Source organism: Euleptes europaea, chromosome 18 (assembly GCF_029931775.1).
Source record: "Euleptes europaea isolate rEulEur1 chromosome 18, rEulEur1.hap1, whole genome shotgun sequence".
Lineage (NCBI taxonomy): Eukaryota > Metazoa > Chordata > Lepidosauria > Squamata > Sphaerodactylidae > Euleptes > Euleptes europaea.
In genome coordinates, this window is record NC_079329.1 from 40,398,285 (window position 1) to 40,415,939 (window position 17,655).

The 17,655-nt window shown below is 51.2% G+C and overlaps 1 protein-coding gene across 1 annotated transcript; it reads right to left on the minus strand.

Moving 5' to 3' along the window:
• Positions 1-308: 308 nt before the first annotated feature.
• Positions 309-5,104, minus strand: RAMP2 (receptor activity modifying protein 2). The gene is made up of 4 exons (XM_056863899.1): positions 5,047-5,104; positions 3,589-3,735; positions 1,457-1,559; positions 309-564 (listed from the first exon to the last, which is right to left on the minus strand). The coding sequence occupies exons 1-4, from the start codon at positions 5,102-5,104 to the stop codon at positions 309-311; spliced, it is 564 nt and encodes a 187-aa protein (XP_056719877.1).
• Between the last annotated feature and the right edge of the window lie 12,551 nt (positions 5,105-17,655).

The following is a 17,655-nucleotide window of genomic DNA, read 5'->3' on the forward strand; positions in this document are numbered from 1 at the left end:
ATTTTGGGGGTAGAGCCTGAGGAGGGTGGGGTTTGGGGAGGGGAGGGACTTCAGTGGGGCTTAATGCCATAGAGTTCACCTTCCAATGTGGCCATTTTCTCCAGGTGAACTAATCGCTGTCGCCTGGAGATCAGTTGTAATCCCAGGAGATCTCCAGCCACCACCTGGAGGTTGGCAACCCTACCAGGGCAGCAGCTCATCCCCGGGGAGGGGGGTGTTTGCTTTGTGCTGGGACCAGGAGGGGGCTAACTCCATGGTTGGGATGCAGCAGTAGAGTCTCAAGGCGCTACGAGAAGGGGTGGGCGGGCTCACGCCTGCATCTCGCCATCCTTGCTCTTCAGCACGACCAGGGTGACCAAGAAAGGAATAAGGCAGATGGGGGTGATAATCAGGGTCAGCAGGACGTTTTCAGGGGGGTCCAGGAGGAGTGGGCGCCCCAGAGTGCAATTGAGAAAGTACATACGGTGGCTGCAGACGGTGTAATTCTCTGCCAAGGCGTTGGGGTAGCCGTACTCCAATCTGTCTGCCCAATCTTCCAGGCAATGTCTCAAGGTGGTGTATGGCCTGCAAAGTCAAGGGAAAAATGAGGAGGCAGAAAATGGGAGGTGGGAGCATTAGATAAAAACAGGGTGGCAAAAGGTGGTCCTCAGCCCTCATCTCGGGGGAATCCTTGCTCTGAAACCTTCTGCTCAGTGGTTTTCAAACTTTTAACCTTCCTTGAAGACTTCCCTCATCAGTTTGGTTACCATGGAACCCCTGTGTCGTTGCGTGCATCCGAAGGCATGTTCTCAGATCCTCACTCAGTTCGTGTGGATTGTGCTTTCATCATCAGACCCCTCCCCCATTAATGGAGAATGTACCCCACAACACAGCCCAGACTTCCTGCTCTCAGCATATTGTGGAGGACGATTGCTTGTGGTGGGCAGGCTGCCTGCCACTCAGGGGAAATTTCCTGCCCATTTTAATCTTTCAGTGAAGAACTCCACATAAATTCCAGACGGAGCTTCAGTTCCCCAGAATGCAACTGGAAATTCATTAACTTGGGAAAAATATTGGAAAGATCTCACACACTGTTCAGATAACAAACACTGGAATGGGATACAACAAAATTCTCTCAAGTCAATGTTACTTAGTTGCAAAAAAAATGGAACTCAACTTAAAAGGAAAAATAGTGATGCTGTTATTTAAAGTGCTAGAGTAAAAAGGAGGAAGTGTTGATTCTGGAAAATGAATACACTGAATATACCTTAAATAGTTTATCAGTATGTCTCAAGAATTCAAGTGTTACTGAAATAAAATCAAAATTTGTAAATGTCAGAATTTTAATGTCAGAATTTTGTATTTACAAATTTTTAATGTGACTACATTTCTTTGCACAAAACTCGATTTGGCTCTAGCTTCATCTGCACCCCAGTTTCCCCTGTCTCTACGCCAGAAGTTCCAAACCTGGTAGTACCTGCTGATAACGCTCCATTCGCACAAGTGCATGCCGCTGACGTTGGCCATCTGCTGAACAAACCTGTTCCAGCACACTTTGGCATTGCTTCTATACCAGGCATCTAGAGAGGAAAAGAAGCAAAAAGAGAGTGTAAGAGCAGGGCAGCGGAGGGAGGAGGGGTCTGGCAGGACACCTCATGCTGAATGCCTGTGGGGGAAACATAAGAACCTGCAGTTGACTGGGAGACGAAGGATGTACGCCTGCAAGACCAGTGGAAAACAGCCAGAGTTCTGTGTCCTGCTGTGGACACGTCTGGGGGCCCCAGCAGAACGGCCTACGTAGCATTACTGAACACCATTGCACTATTTGTTGACTTACGCTCAGTGGTTCTGCATGACAGCTGTGAGAAAAGAGCAAGCACTTTTTACACTTTCTCCTTAGATTTATATCTTGCTTTTTTGGTTGGAGGCTCCAAATCAGCTCACAACAGCTATCCACCTCTATAACAGTCAAGTTTCAGAGTTTCTCAAAGAGAGGAAGAAGGCTCCAAATCCCCAGCTTAGAGAAGTTATTTCAGAAGTTATTTTAGAGAAGTGGCTCTGGGTTTAGCCAACAGAGGTGAATGGGAATGCAGAACGTATGTCTCGCCTGTACCCCTTTTGTCAGTCAGTTAATCTATAAATGAATGTAAATTAATGTCATAAAATCTCACTTAAAGTGCCTTTTTGAGTGAAGGAGGGCCACTTTTCTTCAAAACGATAAAAAGCCTGTCACACCTTGTTAGGCCAGCCTTAAATGTTATTTTCTTGTAATATTTAGGAATATTAATTATTCCCTGTATGTAACATGAATAATTAAATATACAAGTTCAGGACCCAACAGTATGAAGCAGCCCACGGGCACTGAAGCTCAGGGAGCGCAGGCAGCTCGTTGCCAGGAGACTGCTGGAAGGCCAACTTTCACTGTAGGAGACCTACCATCTGCCCCTCTTAAAGGAACAAAATCCGTACGCTTCAAACTTTTCCAGAGGAGAGGGTGCCTCTGCGAGGCTGCTAGAACAGCAGACGCTCACAACTTGTTGGAAAGCTTGAATTTCTTATACTCTGGCTTTAAATCTTTGAAGCATTGAGTCTTCAGGGTGATTGGGGTGCATCGAGGGGGCTGTATCTATGCTCAGGGCTTTGTAGAATCTCATTCCTCCTGCCTGGATGCAGTGTTGCAAGGGTCTCTCTTTCTCTGACCCTGCCTTCCAGCACTGTGGAGGAGCCTGGCTGGGGGGTCCCTCCCTCCATCACAGGTGTCCGGTGGAATCTGCTAAGCACAGCTACAGCTGGGGCCAACCACCGCTCACTGGGTTCCTTGTCTCTCAGAACTGTTTGAAGTGTAGGGTTGCCAACCTCCAGGTACTAGCTGGAGATCTCCTGCTATTACGACTGACCTCCAGCTGATAGAGATCAATTCACCTGGAGAAAATGGCCACTTTGCAATTGGACTCTATGGCACTGAAGTCCCTCCCATCTCCAAACCCCACCCGCCTCAGGCTCTGCCTCAAAAACCTCCCTCCGGTGGCGAACAGGGACCTGGCAACCCTATCGAAGTGGCCATTCCACAAGGTCATTCCACAACTACAAGTTAGAGGCCCCTGAAAAATGATGGGGATAAATTACCCTGTTTTGTTGCCCTGCTGGTTGTTGCACCTGACCATTAACTTTGGTATTAGAGGAACATGCTGGGGGGCGTGGGGGGGGGGCGTGAGGAATCCTGGGCGAGGTCAACAAATTCTCCCTCTCCAAGATTCTGTGAGCTCTTGGGGGGGAGGGGCTTCAGCAGATTAATCCCCACCTACCCTTCCAGCTACTCTCAAAGTCCCACCCTTTCTACAACATGTACAATGCTCATCAGGCCATTACTTTTTTTAACCGAGCTTGCTTGTTTCCCTTTCCTCTTCCCATTCATTTTGCTTTTGTGTGACATTGATGGGGCCTATTTTGAACTGTAAAATGCCTTGAATGTAAACGTGATCAATAAATATATTCCTGCTTTCTTGCCATGATAGGTGTGCCATGCTATGGGGTGGAGAGCAAAGCACTTTGCACTCCCACAGGTGCACCTGTGTCTCCCCTCTCCTCCACCTGTCTGGACTTGCTGACCTTTATACGCCTGATAGTCCATGGGGTGCATCATCATGAGTTTTGGGGTCTCCACTTCATGCTCCAGGGCGGTGGTATTTGGCCCTCCTTCCAGAGAGTAGTTGGTACTGTGTGGGGTGACCGTGGTCCTCAAATGAGCATCCAGAGCTGGAGCTACTGCAAGGTAGAGAGAGACAGAGTAAAAGGGAGTGCATGAAAGTTTCCAAGTAAGGTTCTCTCAAACGTTTTAGAGTTTTGGAAACATCCTCTGGGTAGAAGCACAAGATCCTATTCATGTTCAAGACAAATGGCAAGCATTTCAACCTGGGTGTGTGTGTAGAGGCTTTGGAGTGTTGTAGAGAGGCTAGAGCATTGTCCTAGGATTTCAAAACCCCACCATGCCATGCAGTGCACTGGACAACCTTAGATCAGTTGCTCTCTCAACCAAACATACCTTCCTGGGTGGTTGCAAGGATAAAATTGTGGACTGGGAGAGAAACTGTGTGGAGAAAAGGCATACCAACAAAGCTAGACAAACGCAAATTCCCCCTTGCAAATCTGGTTTACTTTTAAAAGAACAGAGCGGGGGGGGGGGAGGGTTTGCGGGCAGATGAGGATTGTTCCATGGAAGGGCAGCAACATGCGCTTCACACCTCTGCTGTGGCTCGCTGGGGCAGGAAGCGCTCCTCCTGCACACACTTCCTCTGGAGCCCCGAGAACTGCAGAAGCCAAGGACAGGCTTTTGTGTGAGAGAGAAACAACCCTGATGGGATTCCTGGTGCCCTGGCTTGGTGAGTGGCGCAACAGAGCACGCCCAGAAAGCTTCCTTCGCTGGCTTCTGGTCGCCTGTCCCCACAGCTTGGAGCTTGTCTCGCTTACTAGAGATGATGTTCTCTAGCTAGCCTGTTGCACACCTCTTCTGTGTGATCCCAGCACATAGACACATTGAGCTGGAAGGGACCTTAAGAGCCATCCAAAGGCATGCAGAAGTGATGGCCCCTGGAAGTGCAATTCCCTTTCAGAAATCTTTGTAACCCTGTGAAATGTTGGGACGGTGGGGCACTAGCAAAATGGGGAGGGGGAGACAAGGGGATCCTCCAAATTACTTTTTGACTAGTCCTACTGGAACTTTGATACACAGATGGTGAATAACGTGGTAAATAAAAGGCCTGCCAAGCGTTATGGGTCTGCCACAATCTCATAGGAGCCTAACTGTGTATGGATAATACTGAAGAGGCAAGCAGAGAAGAGGCTCGAGGGCTGTGGCGGGAGAAAGAGACAGGGACGTGGGATGCCCTCCTGCCCCAAGGGTTGGGCTCATAAGCTGAGCTGCCCCACAGGGAGCTCCCCAAAGGGCCAACGGTCTGCCCTCTGCAGGCAACCAGCCCAAGGCAAGGAGCCTCTCCCAGCTCCACCACTGCCACGAGCAGGGAGCCCTCCAGCGATGCAGCCCAGTCCCCACCACAGACACCCCGGAGCCCGACTCACCGATCAGGAGCAGCAGGAGCAGCTGCAAGGGGCAGCCCTGGGCACTCATCCTGGCGAACCCTCCTGCCCGGCACTGCTGCCTGTTCCCTCCTGTCCAGCTTGAGATTTGTGTCGGAATAACAGGAAGCGCCTCCTTTCCTCCGACAGAGCTGGTAGAGCGCGAGCGCATCAGGCATGCGAATAATGAGCTTCAGGAGCAAGCCCTACTCCCGGGGGCTCTGCTGCAGCAAAGCCCCAGCAGCCTCCTCCCTTGCTTCCACACCCAGCCAGAGGCTCCGGGCCCTCTCTCCCGCCAGGGCAGCTGCCTGAGGCCACCCAGCCTGGCAGTAGCAGGGCTACCCTTCGGGGCATGTCAACTTTCCAAGGCCCAACGCCCCTTTGCTTGGCGATTCCCGCTTCAGCTTTTGGTTGTGAAATCCAAGAGTCAGCTCCAGTGGGCAGCCAGAGCAGAGGGAAGGCAGGGGGACACCGGCCCACGGAGACAACAGACGCTCCCTCGGACCAGGGCAAAACCAGCCCCAGGAGGGGCACCAGACTCTGCTCCAAGTGCTGTGCTGTCAGCCTGGGCCTCTTCTGGGACTGATTGCGCCCTGGTGGGAGGGAGCGCGCTCCTCTGCATTTCTGGTGGGTGAACAAGATGCTAGAGAACAAGGGCACCCAAACTGCTTCAAAGCAAAACAAACACAACACCACACAACACTGGAGAGAGTGGACAGGAGCCAATCAGGGCGGACGGGTCTAGGGTTGCCAACTGCCAGGTAGTGGCAGGAGATCTCCTGCTAATTCAACTGATCTCCAGCCGATAGAGATCAGATCACCTGGGGGGGAAAGGGCCGCTTTGGCAACTGGACTCAATGGCATTGAAGTCCCTCCCCTCTCCAAACCCCGCTGGTGGCGAAGAGGGACCTGGCAACCCTAGACAGGTCTGTTCTTCTCATTTACATGCACACCATTCACAATAGATCTCGTGCCACTAAGTCATGCCAATGAACTATCGCCACACACTGCCTATATTGTAGTCTTGGTTGTGTTTGCCTTTATTGACATCAAATTGAGGCGTGAGGCCTGGTTTAATCATGGCACTGGTGAAGCAAAAGCCCTCTCCCGTGGGACTTTTTCGCGCCTGCAGAGAGAGTCCTTTAACCAAGCAGTTCCCTAGCAGGACACTGCTGCAGAACTGCTTTGCACAGGTGGGGCTGTCTGAGGCCTCACCATGGGGGGGCGGGTTTCCTTCCTGGCGCTTACCATGCCCTCTCCCCACTGCATTTGTGTGCCAAAGATCTTAGTTCCCTAAATAACCACAGGCAATTTAAGGGCATCTTATTTGGAGGACAGCAAGTGTATGTAGGGAAAATCTTTTACGAGCTACGACTGGTTGTTAGCGTTGGTACCAGCTCTAAGGCTAAGAATCCCAGCATTGCTCTGACAGCAGCCCCTGCTCCTTCTGGAGGCACGCATGCACGCACACACACACACACCAGATATCTGCTGTACTCCCCACTTCTCAAACTGCAAAATGCTTAGCAAGGGTCACATCTGTCTCCTCAGCAATCCAGTTATTCCCATTTACTAGACCGAGCAACTGAGGCCGGGGGTGGGGGGACTTGTTCCAAGGGTGCCAAACAAGCACGATGCCCTGGATGCTGGTATAGTTCCCTCTCAGCCTTGCGCCCGACCTGCCACTATCCCGATCGGGGCCTCTGTGAGCTAGAAGCAATCCAGGATGCGGCTGAGCCACCAAGCAGTCCTGGGACGCGCTCGGGGAAGGAGCCAGGCAGAACCGGACCCTGCCCAAGCCTCTCTTGTGGCCAGACAGCAGCTCCATCCAAGCCAGGCGTTTTCCTGCCAACTCCCTCCCTCCTCCCACCGTCCCTCCCGTGTCATTTACGGGACAGAAACCACCCAGGAAGATGGCTTCCTGCCCTTGCCGTCGTCCAAAGCTTTGTGTTTTCTTCCTGACTGTGGAAGTGGGGCCACCCTCTCCCTCCCGCTTGGCCACATATGGAACGGATCACACGCTGGATCCAGTCCAGGGCTGCCAGCCTCGACAGTGCCGCTGGCTGAGGTCACAGGGGCTGGCGCGGAGCCCTCGGAGGAGCAGCCTGTGCGCACTCACTGACCTGAAAAACGCCCCCTGAAGTCAGAACCTCTTTAAACTCAGCCCCAGCCAGGCCTTTTCTGGCAGACACAACAGGGCCAGCAGAAGGAAGCCTCCCTCTCGCAGCCTGGCCTTCAGCCTTCGATCCAGGCAGCGCGGCGGCGAAGGGCCTGCAGCTCCCGCTGTTGAGGGGCCTGAAGTTCATGCAGCAACATGAGCCAGAAACACACCTCCCGAGTACCACCCTCCCCTCCAAACTGTGGCTCAGGCCTGGGACGCATCATTTACAGATCGGAAATCAGGCTGCGTTCGCTCACAACCAGCAACAAAAACAGGGCAGTCGCTTAGACGAGGTCCAAGGTTTATGACATCTGGCCAAGCACTAAAAGCATCCAGATGTGTTTTGAGCATTAGCAAAAGGCTTTCGAGCAGTTAGGAAGTACTTTCCATTGTGGTATATGTAGTGAGTACAGAAGAAAGGCACTTTGCACAGGCATAGAGGCAATCTTCTCTTTTAATTTTTTATTGTTTAAATAAAAGTGTGTCTTTGGTAACACATACAAGTGAACAGCTTGGAAGAAACAAAAGAAGATAAGTGAGAAACAAGGGAAAGAGGGTGAAGGAACAGTGTGTGTATGTGGGGGGTTGGATTTATATTGGGTGTACCCTTTTATTTTCTGGGTATCGGTCATGTTGTCTGAATTTTCAGGTTTCAGGCATTGATCCGCTTACAGACTTTGTCCAGATGGAAAGGGAACTGTCTGGCTTCATCTTGCTTACCCATAACTGTGCCAATCATTTTCCCCACAGTAGATTCTGCCAGGGTAGTACCCTCCATCCTGATTGCCCTTTGGGGAAAGCAGGAGATGGGCCCCACCTTGTTACTGGCCGGGACTGCTGCTGGAGTGAGCCTCCAGTCCTGACGTCCTCCAACCCAGAACTGGGCTATGAAGCGTATCCTGCTGGCTGATGACATCTGCGGTCTGTATTGGGGGGGGGGGGCGCTGTGGATCCCACCTCGTTTGCCCACCCTGGCAGGGGTTCAGCATTCTGTTGCTGAAGGGGTCTTGTCCTCCAGAAACTTCCAGTCGCCATGACCCTCCCTCCGGCCCTCTCTGGCTGCCCTTCTCTTAGGAGGCTTAAGTTGGTTCCTTATTCCCAGTTCGTTCCCTATTCCCAGTTCCTTATTCACATTTCCTAGTTCCTGAATGATTTTGAGGACATTTCAAAAGCTCTGCACCCCAAAATATGGATTGGACCACCACATATCATACACCCCCACATTCAGGGGACTGTGCCCTTCCAGATGGCACATTCTGAGTCCTGGTCCAAAGTCCAGTTCTTGTGCCAGCGGCTCCCAAGTGGGGTGACCCAGGACAGATGCCCATACAGACCCTATACCCCAAAATAAACTTTGGACCACCCCAAATGACACATCCCCACACTCCAGAGACTGTCCCCTCCAAGAAGACATACAGCGGTGCCCAGTCCAAACACCGGTTTTGGTGCCACTGGCTTCTTTTTGGGTCCACCCCCCCCCCCGAAACCTGTATTGCAAAGAGGTTTTGAATAAGGAACTGGAGCTCTGCACCCCAAAATATGGATTGGACCACCACATATCATACACCCCCACATTCAGGGGACTGTGCCCATCGAGATAGCACATACTGGGTCCTGGTCCAAAGTCCAGTTCTTGTGCCAGCGGCTCCCAAGTGAAGTGCCCCCAGAACCAAGGCACATGCAGACACTGGGGCTCAGCTGCACCCCAAAATAATCTTTGGACCACCCCAAATGACACATCCCCACACTCCAGAGACTGTCCCCTCCAAGAAAACATACAGCGGTGCCCGGTCCAAACACCGGTTCTGGTGCCATTGGCTTCTTTTTGGGTCCCCCCCAGAAACCTGTATTGCAAAGAGGTTCTGAATAAGGAACTGGAGCTCTGCACCCCAAAATATGGATTGGACCACCACATATCATACACCCCCACATTCAGGGGACTGTGCCCATCGAGATAGCACATACTGGGTCCTGGTCCAAAGTCCAGTTCTTGTGCCAGCGGCTCCCAAGTGAAGTGCCCCCAGAACCAAGGCACATGCAGACACTGGGGCTCAGCTGCACCCCAAAATAATCTTTGGACCACCCCAAATGACATATCCCCACACTCCAGAGACTGTCCCCTCCAAGAAAACATACAGCGGTGCCCGGTCCAAACACCGGTTCTGGTGCCATTGGCTTCTTTTTGGGTCCCCCCCAGAAACCTGTATTGCAAAGAGGTTCTGAATAAGGAACTGGAGCTCTGCACCCCAAAATATGGATTGGACCACCACATATCATACACCCCCACATTCAGGGGACTGTGCCCTTCCAGATGGCGCATACTGGGTCCTGGTCCAAAGTCCGGTTCTTGTGCCAGCAGCTCCCAAGTGGGGTGACCCAGGACAGATGCCCATACAGACACTGCACCCCAAAATAATCTTTGGACCACCCCAAATGACACATCCCCACACTCCAGAGACTGTCCCCTCCAAGAAGACATACAGCGGTGCCCGGTCCAAACACCGGTTCTGGTGCCATTGGCTTCTTTTTTGGTCCACCCCCCCCCAGAAACCTGTATTGCAAAGAGGTTTTGAATAAGGAACTGGAGCTCTGCACCCCAAAATATGGATTGGACCACCACATATCATACCCCCCACATTCAGGGGACTGTGCCCTTCAAGATGACGCATGCTGGGCCCTGGTCTACAGTCTGGTTCTTGTGCCAGCGGCTCCCAAGTGAGGTGCTCCCAGGACCAAGGCACATGAAGACACTGGGGCTCAGCTGCACCCTAAAATAATCTTTGGACCACCCCAAATGACACATCCCTACACGCCAGACACTGTCCCCTCCAAGAAGACATACAGCAGTGCCCGGTCCAAACACCGGTTCTGGTGCCATTGGCTTCTTTTTGGGTCCACCCTCCCCCAGAAACCTGTATTGCAAAGAGCTTTTGAATAAGGAATTGGAGCTCTGCACCCCAAAAAAGAATTGGACCACCACATTTCATACACCCCCACATTCAGGGGACTGTGCCCTTCGAGATGATGCATGCTGGGTCCTGGTCCAAAGTGCGGTTTTTGTGCCAACGGCTCCCAAGTGGAGTGACCCAGGACAGATGCCTATACAGACACTGCACCCCAAAATAATCTTTGGACCACCCCAAATGACATCCCCACACTCCAGAGACTGTCCCCTCCAAGAAGACATACAGCGGTACCCGGTCCAAACTCCGGTTCTGGTGCCATTGGCTTCTTTTTGTGTCCCCCCCCCCCAGAAACCTGTATTGCAAAGAAGTTTTGAATAAGGAACTGGAGCTCTGCACCCCAAAATATGGATTGGGCTGAAATGTAGATGTCCCACTTTTCCTCTTGCCTCAAGGTAACTCTCCTCCTCAGCAATATCCTCTCTGGGTCTGGTCTGGGTGAGACCGCCATCTGGGCCTTGGGGTCGTCTGATGTTGAAATCCTAAGAGGTGTATGACAGAGGTGATATAACCACCTTCCAGTTCTTGAAGGGCTGTCATGTAGAGGATGGTGCAGAGTTATTTTCTGTTGCCCCAGAAGGTTGGACCAGAACCAATGGGTTGAAATTAAATCAAGAGTTTTTGGCTAAACATCAGGAAGAACTTTCTGACTGTTAGAGCGGTTCCTCAGTGGAACAGGCTTCCTTGGGAAGTGGTGGGCTCTCATTCCCTGAAGGTTTTTAAGAACAGGCTAGATGGCCATCGGACAGCAGTGCTGATTCTGTGAACTTAGGCAGATCATGAGAGGGAGGGCAGGAAGGGTTGGTTCAGTGTTTGGCTCTCGTGGCCCTTTCTTACATGCCTGGGGAAATGCTGATCGCCACTTTGGAGTCAGGAAGCAATTTCCCTCCAAGCCAGATTGGCCAGGGATCCTGGAGGGGTTTTGTTGTTGTTTTTGCCATCTTCTGGTCATGGAGCAGGGGTCACTGGGGGTGGGGGGATAGTTGTGAATTTCCTACCTTGTGCAGGGGGTTGGACTAGATTACCCTGGAGGTATCTTCCAACTCTATGATTCCTTATCATTTCTTGGAAAGGAGGCCCCTGCCATCCATTAATCATCCACAAGGCAGGCAGCTGCCCCCAACCCCGTGGAGATGGAGCTGTAGATCCCAGGCCTGCACTGGAGGCATTTCTCCAAGGCCCTGTTGGCCACCACAACTGTGCTCGTTTGCCCTGGCAAAGGTCGGCCCCTTGACAGCAGTTCTACCTGCCACACCTTGAGGAGGCCACCGGGCCTTCTTGCAAATGCCCCGCTGCCCAATCCAGCCAGACTCCTCACCCACCCATTCCTCTGGCTTCCGTAAAGCCACATTTTGGCAGGTTCTGGCCTGACATTGGTAGCGCCGTTCAGGTGGGCTGGCTGCAGCACAGACACACCAGGCTGCTCCACATCAGCTTCCTGCACAAGCCACACTCAGTATCCAAACAGGACACAGGGTCTTATTCCAAGACACTGAAATACTGGACAATTCTACCAACTGTTTTGTCAGATTGCACAGAGAAGCCATTGAAATTCATAAACATCAGCACAACTTTAACAAGAAAAGAAGAGAGTTTAAGAATGAATAAGGCTTGGCTTCCTGTCCTGAAAACCTCCAGACTAACAAAGACTACAGTCCACAATAACCATGCGGATTAGCTTTGGATTCCACATGTTAACAGATCACTTCAGGATACAATGGTTCCATATTAACATACCACACCCTCATTAGCACATTACCTTTGATACTTTGCAGGACAATGACACAGCTCAAACCCAACCCCTTTCTGACTATATATTACTCTTCCTACATACTTGACACTGAGAGACACTGTCTTCAGTGTTACTCCTCTGAAGATGCCTGCCACAGCAGCTGGCGAAACGTCGGGAAAGAAAATACCAAGACCACGGTCACACCGCTTGGATAACCTAGAAGAACCCAACAGGTAGGTTTCAGTGCCTCACTGGGGTTCCTTTTTCTTAAGCTGTTCTCATGAAGGAGGTATGAAGGGGCCAACCTGCAGGTGAATTCGAGCAGCTGATCGGATACGCTTATGGAGCCATATAAGCTGACTAGAGCCCTCTGCCTTCCTGGCCCCAGTGCAAGAAACCGCCTGGCTCTGAGGCATCTGTGTGTGTTCCTTTGTCCCCGTCATTCAAAGCCAGCGTCCCCACCAGACGACGCCTAAGCAAAAGGGCTCCACCTTTCCCAGGCGCTTCATGATACCTTCATGCACATTTGGTATCAGAACCTTCCTCTAACTGGCTACTGGCCTAGTCTTGGCTGCTTTCTCTTAATGGGTCAAAAGTATTTGTCCAAGGGGAGGAGCTGCAGGGTTCAAAGAGAGAGCTGTTTTAGGAAAGTGTGCGCTTAGAGCTAAGCGAAGTCAGCAAGGCTGGGTTTCCTGATTCTTTGTATGCCCGGATTTTGGAAGGAATGCATAACCAGCTCTCATTTTGAAATAGCCTGATTGAGGAAAAATTGGGACTCCAGTAAATTTTGTAGCCTATTTGGCTTTCAAATTGGCTGTCAGTACAGGAAGTCAGTATTTTTTATGTTTTATAACTTTTGCCATTTGAAGACATTTTCTGGTGTCTACCATTCAACGTGATGTACATTTCTGATTTCAGTTTAGAACATCTTTATTGGTCTGTGCCCAGGATTTTTCATAATACACCGCCTACCCAGGTCATACATACTGAACACGCTCCGCAGAAAATAACGGTGTTATTAGAGAACCCCCGTGGTATAGTGGTGAGAGTGTCAGACAAAGATCTGGGAGACCCAGGTTCAAATTCCCACTTTATCATGGAAGATCACAGGGTGAGCTAGTCCCACACTCTCAGCCTAATCTACCTTGCAAGGTTGTTGTGAGAATAACATGAAGGAGAGGAGAGTGATTGGACTCCCTGGGGAGAAAAGCTGGGTATAAATGCAGTAAATACATAAATAATATATTTATCTCCCTTAGCAAGAGGATTAATAGGATGTACCTAGTAGCCTAGTGAAGTATTTATACATTTTAGACGCTACCTCGAGTCAAGGAGACTAACTGGCAGGAATTTGGGTAACAACAAATCTTGCCCATATGCAGGGAGATACGATCCATGGGTGCCTTCGACACGAGGGTGGCGCTGCTGCAGTTATGGAACTGAGTTCGCCAAAGAGGCCTCCTGCTTGAGAGTCTTGGGTGCTTACTGCTTTTATTTGTGTGTGGGGGGGGGAGGGTAGTGAGGAGATGCTACGTACCACTTTACTGAGCGTGAGTGACCACGAAGCACTAGTACAAGATACACAAGAAAGGAACCCCGCGTCAGTGCCGTCATACAGTGTTGGTTATCAGCCCCTCCCTCTCTCAGCCAGCAGTCCCAGCAGTTCTACTCCCTGCTCTCCCTCTCTAAGCTCTGAGCAGTGCTGGACTAGTTGTTGTTGTTCCCAGTGGTCAGTGGGGCAGGATCCGGCCTTCATGTCCTCTGAAGGGTGAGGGCGACAGAGAGGGGCACCAGGCAGATGGGTAGGGCAGCCAAGGCTATGACTGTTCCTGTAGGCAGCGGGCGGTCAGTGGCATCGATGTGGAGGGCGCAGCTGGCAAAGTACTCAGTGTGGATACTCACAAAGAAGGCATCCAGGGTGGGGCTGGCCAAGGGGCAGCCCATGCTTTCGGCCAGCAGCCCGGCACAAAGGATCAGCTCACTGTACATGCTGCAAAGGGAGAAGGCAGAATGGTTGCAAGGGGCGGCAGCAGCAGCAGCCCCACGGAGACAGGACCCTCCCGACCATGCCCAGACCCGGCCCGTCCTCTGTGTCGGCACACCGGCTGTTCTGGCTTCCTTCTCATTTCTCCTGCAAAGCCCATCCTGATCCTAAATGATTAATTTCTAAAAGAGCGAGAGGCTGGTGGTTCAAGCCACCTCTCTAACAGAAACGTAGTATTAAAATATATCAAAAGAACAAATCAGGGAAACAGCAGGGGAAGAAGACGTAGACCCCCTTTCCCAGTACTAAAGCCCCCCGGCCATCTGTGGCCAAATTAGGTATGGGGATATCTGATATCTGACCAGGCTTTTGTTTGGTATTGATGATCAGTGAGGGCTGATGTCTCTCACTGTAGGTGTCTTCTATGGCAGAAGCTCCTGTATCCTGCTGTCAGTATACATTAGATTATATTTTACACTGCGTTTCTACTGGCTGCTTTCTTATTATCGTTACATTTCATCTTTGACTTTATGTTATGTAAGCTACCTCAAGCATAATAAATGGGAAAACAACTATGTGAAATAAATAATATAGCTTTTTAGAGGAATGTGTACTCTGTATATGCTCAAAACCACTTTCTCCCCTTGTATATGTCCTGAGATTGAGCCCTCAATCAAATTAAGGCCTCTTTGATTACCAGGAACCCGCCACACCCATCTGAGGCCTGTACCTGCCGATCGTTTCCCAGAGGCACCGGCTGTCCTCTGCTGTAGCCATGATGGTAGCATGAAACTTGGGCCAGCACAACAAGGCAATCTGGTCATAGTAGCCATTCCCGCAATCGCTGGCTTGGTTCTCCTCTTCATAAAGCTCTAGCAGGAGAAAGGAAGGTCAGTCTTGGGGAAAGCTGCATTGGCAGATGGACGGAGGTGGGCAGGAACAGGAAGCTACATCAGGGCTGTCGTGTCCCCCTGACATCCATCCCTCAGCAGCTGGTGGTCCCTCCTCTTCTGTGCCTGGAGATGCTTCTTAGCAGACCAGGCAAAGGCCTGTGGGATGAGCCTATCCTTTCCCATTGATTTGACTAAACCTTTTCTGAAGCCATCCCAGTCACCTGCATCTTGACTACATCTTGTAGCAGCGAATGCCATAAATTAATTATGCATTAGGTGTAGAATTATTCTCACCTTCTTCATCTGGATATAAGTAGGAATCTAGAAGGAAAAAAGGGAAGTTGGGTATTAGTCTAGGATGGGAAGAGGGGTGGGAGACAGTGTTGGGGTGGGTCTGGGTGGGTCCTTTTTCCACACCTTTAGTTTCCTGAGGAAAGGTAAGAACATAAGAAGAGCTTTGTGGTGTCAGACCAATGGTCCATCCAGTCCAGACCCCTGCCTCATGCCATTGTCAACCAATAACCTGGAGGGCCAACAAACATGGCACAGAGGCCAAGCCGTCTCTCCCCCCCACCCCCCCGGCAATGTTGCCTCCCAGCAGTGGGTTTCAGAGGTATACTGCCTCTGGATGTGAAGGTTCCCTTTACTCACGATGGTTAATAGCTATTGATTATTGGCTTCCATGAATCTAATTTCCTCTTCAATCCGTCTATGCTTGGGGCCATCACTGTCTCCATTAGCAAAGATCTCCACAATTTAGTAACTGGGAAACCACCTTAAAGTCGTTTCTCTCTCTTGTACACGCACACAAGTTTTACCTTTCTGTGTTTGGTTCCAGGATTGATACAAGGGAGAAAGCATCGGCTCAGGCTACTTGGGCCACTGTGTAATGGGCCTAAGGCCCATCTAGGGCAGCACTCTGACTCCAGCAGTGATCAGCGAGATGCCCCACGGGAAATGTACAGACAAAACTGGTGCACATTTAAGCCCTGGTGGGGAACAAAGACCTGCAGCAGGGAGAAAGTACCCCCAAGAACCCAACCCCCACACTCCCAGAACTGGGGGGGGGGGTGAAGGGGCTTCCGACAGAAGGAAGTCCAGTCCTTCCGGACAGCCTTGAGTGTGTGTGTGTGTCTCTCTGCCACACCACTTCTAATCTGTGTGTGTGTGTGGGGGGGGGGGTACCCTGCCCCTGGCAGCAAAGCTTCTGTTCCTCCTTGCCAGAGCCAGCAGTCACCGACTGGCATACCTCGGGAATCTGCCACATCTTTTAAACAAAATCTCCACAACTTCATTACATATTGAATGACAGACTATTCAACCTGATACCAGTTGACTTGATTGATTCCCGCTTTTAAAGGAGAAAATAACTTCTGCTTTATGTATTCTTGCCACATTATTCAGTGTAATGTTATTAATCTCCATTTTGTCATCTCTTAAGCATCTTTCCCCCCTATTAGGTGCTTAAGCCTTGCTAAGGAAGATACTTCATCCTCCTGATCTTGATTAAGGCTTTTGCCTTCAGCCACCACCAAGAATCAGGACTTCTTGAACCAGGCTGGGGGGTGGGGGTGAACAAGGTGCCACCACAGAATTTCCCCGATCCTTATTTGATATCCTCACAACAGAACAGGGAACTTATTAACATTCGGAGAAAGGAAAATTAGGGTTCTGGTTTTAGGCAGGATTCATTTTTACACATGAATTTCTGGGTAACAGCAATTCAACCCCACAGCTGTATCTCTCCCCACTGAAATCCCAAGTGCTGAAAGGCCCTAGCATAAGAAAGGTAGCAACACTTCAGGGAAAGGAAGGGGAAAGGAGGGGAGGGTTCAAGTTCAGCACAAGATGGGCCTCTCCGTTCCGTTTCTCTCTTACTTTCATCTTCAGGGTCACCATAGGTCGGCTCTGTGCATGTGCCTGTGGGAGGCAAGAGAAGGCTTGTCACAAGACAGCTGCAAACCGCTGCCTCCGGGCTTTTCTGTTTCACCCCCAAGCACACCTCCTTTTGAGGCTGTTGCCCTTCGTATCACAATGGGGGGGGGGGGAGTGAGATAGCAGGAAAAAGCTACTTCCACGGGCCTCCCCCCAGACCAGCCCCCGTGAATGCAGAATGGTTTTGGTTTCTCCTTCCTTCTGTGTGTTTGTGCAGCTGCTGGAGACGAAAGGGGGCAGCCGGGCTCCTCCCTGGGCTGCTATGAGGTCAGTTCTGGTCACAGCCGGGAGCCTCCTCGCTCTTTGGGCTGGCTCCCCTGCTGCGGCCCAAACGCCACAAGCTGGCAGCGCTCGCAGAAGGATGCCAATGAACTCAAGCAGAGAAAACCCACGGTAAATTTACTGGTGCAGTGTCACTGCTGGTAATGTCGATGCCTCTCCGCTAAGATCAGTTGTGGAATCTTGCTGCTATGTGTTTGCTACACTACAATTAAATAATAATAATTAAAAAAAAGGTTTGTGGCTCCAAATCACGCAATTTCAGCCATAGAACTTTTCAAACATGTGCTCCCATGTTTCATCTCTTTAGACATGACGAAACGTCAAAGTAAAAAGCAAAAGCAAAATTCCGTCACTGTGAGGTCAATTAATGGGGCTAATAATGTAAAAAGTCGAGCAGAAGCTGCAAGCCCCCCACCCCCCCGCGCCCCATTTGGGGCGTCTGCGCGTGGAATCGTCCCACGGCATCTCCTCCCGCATCCCTTTCACAGCTCGGTGCCTCGGAGCGAGCGGGATGCGGGTCCCGCTGCAGCGCGAACGGGCAGGGGCCTCGTGGTCCCCTCGCGAGAAGGAGGCGGCGGCGGCGGCGGCGGGGTGGGGGCCGGGGCTGGCTCTGCGGGCTGGCTGGCGGGCGGGCGGGCAGTGCCGGGGAGGGT

Coding starts and splice junctions, on each gene's coding strand:
- RAMP2 (XM_056863899.1), bottom strand. CDS start 5,104: ATGAGTGCCCAGGGCTGCCCCTTGCAGCTGCTCCTGCTGCTCCTGATC. Junction 1,560..3,588: donor GGACTATCAGGCGTATAAAG/GTCAGCAAGTCC, acceptor TTTCCTCTCTAG/ATGCCTGGTATAGAAGCAAT. Junction 565..1,456: donor GAATGGAGCGTTATCAGCAG/GTACTACCAGGT, acceptor TTGACTTTGCAG/GCCATACACCACCTTGAGAC.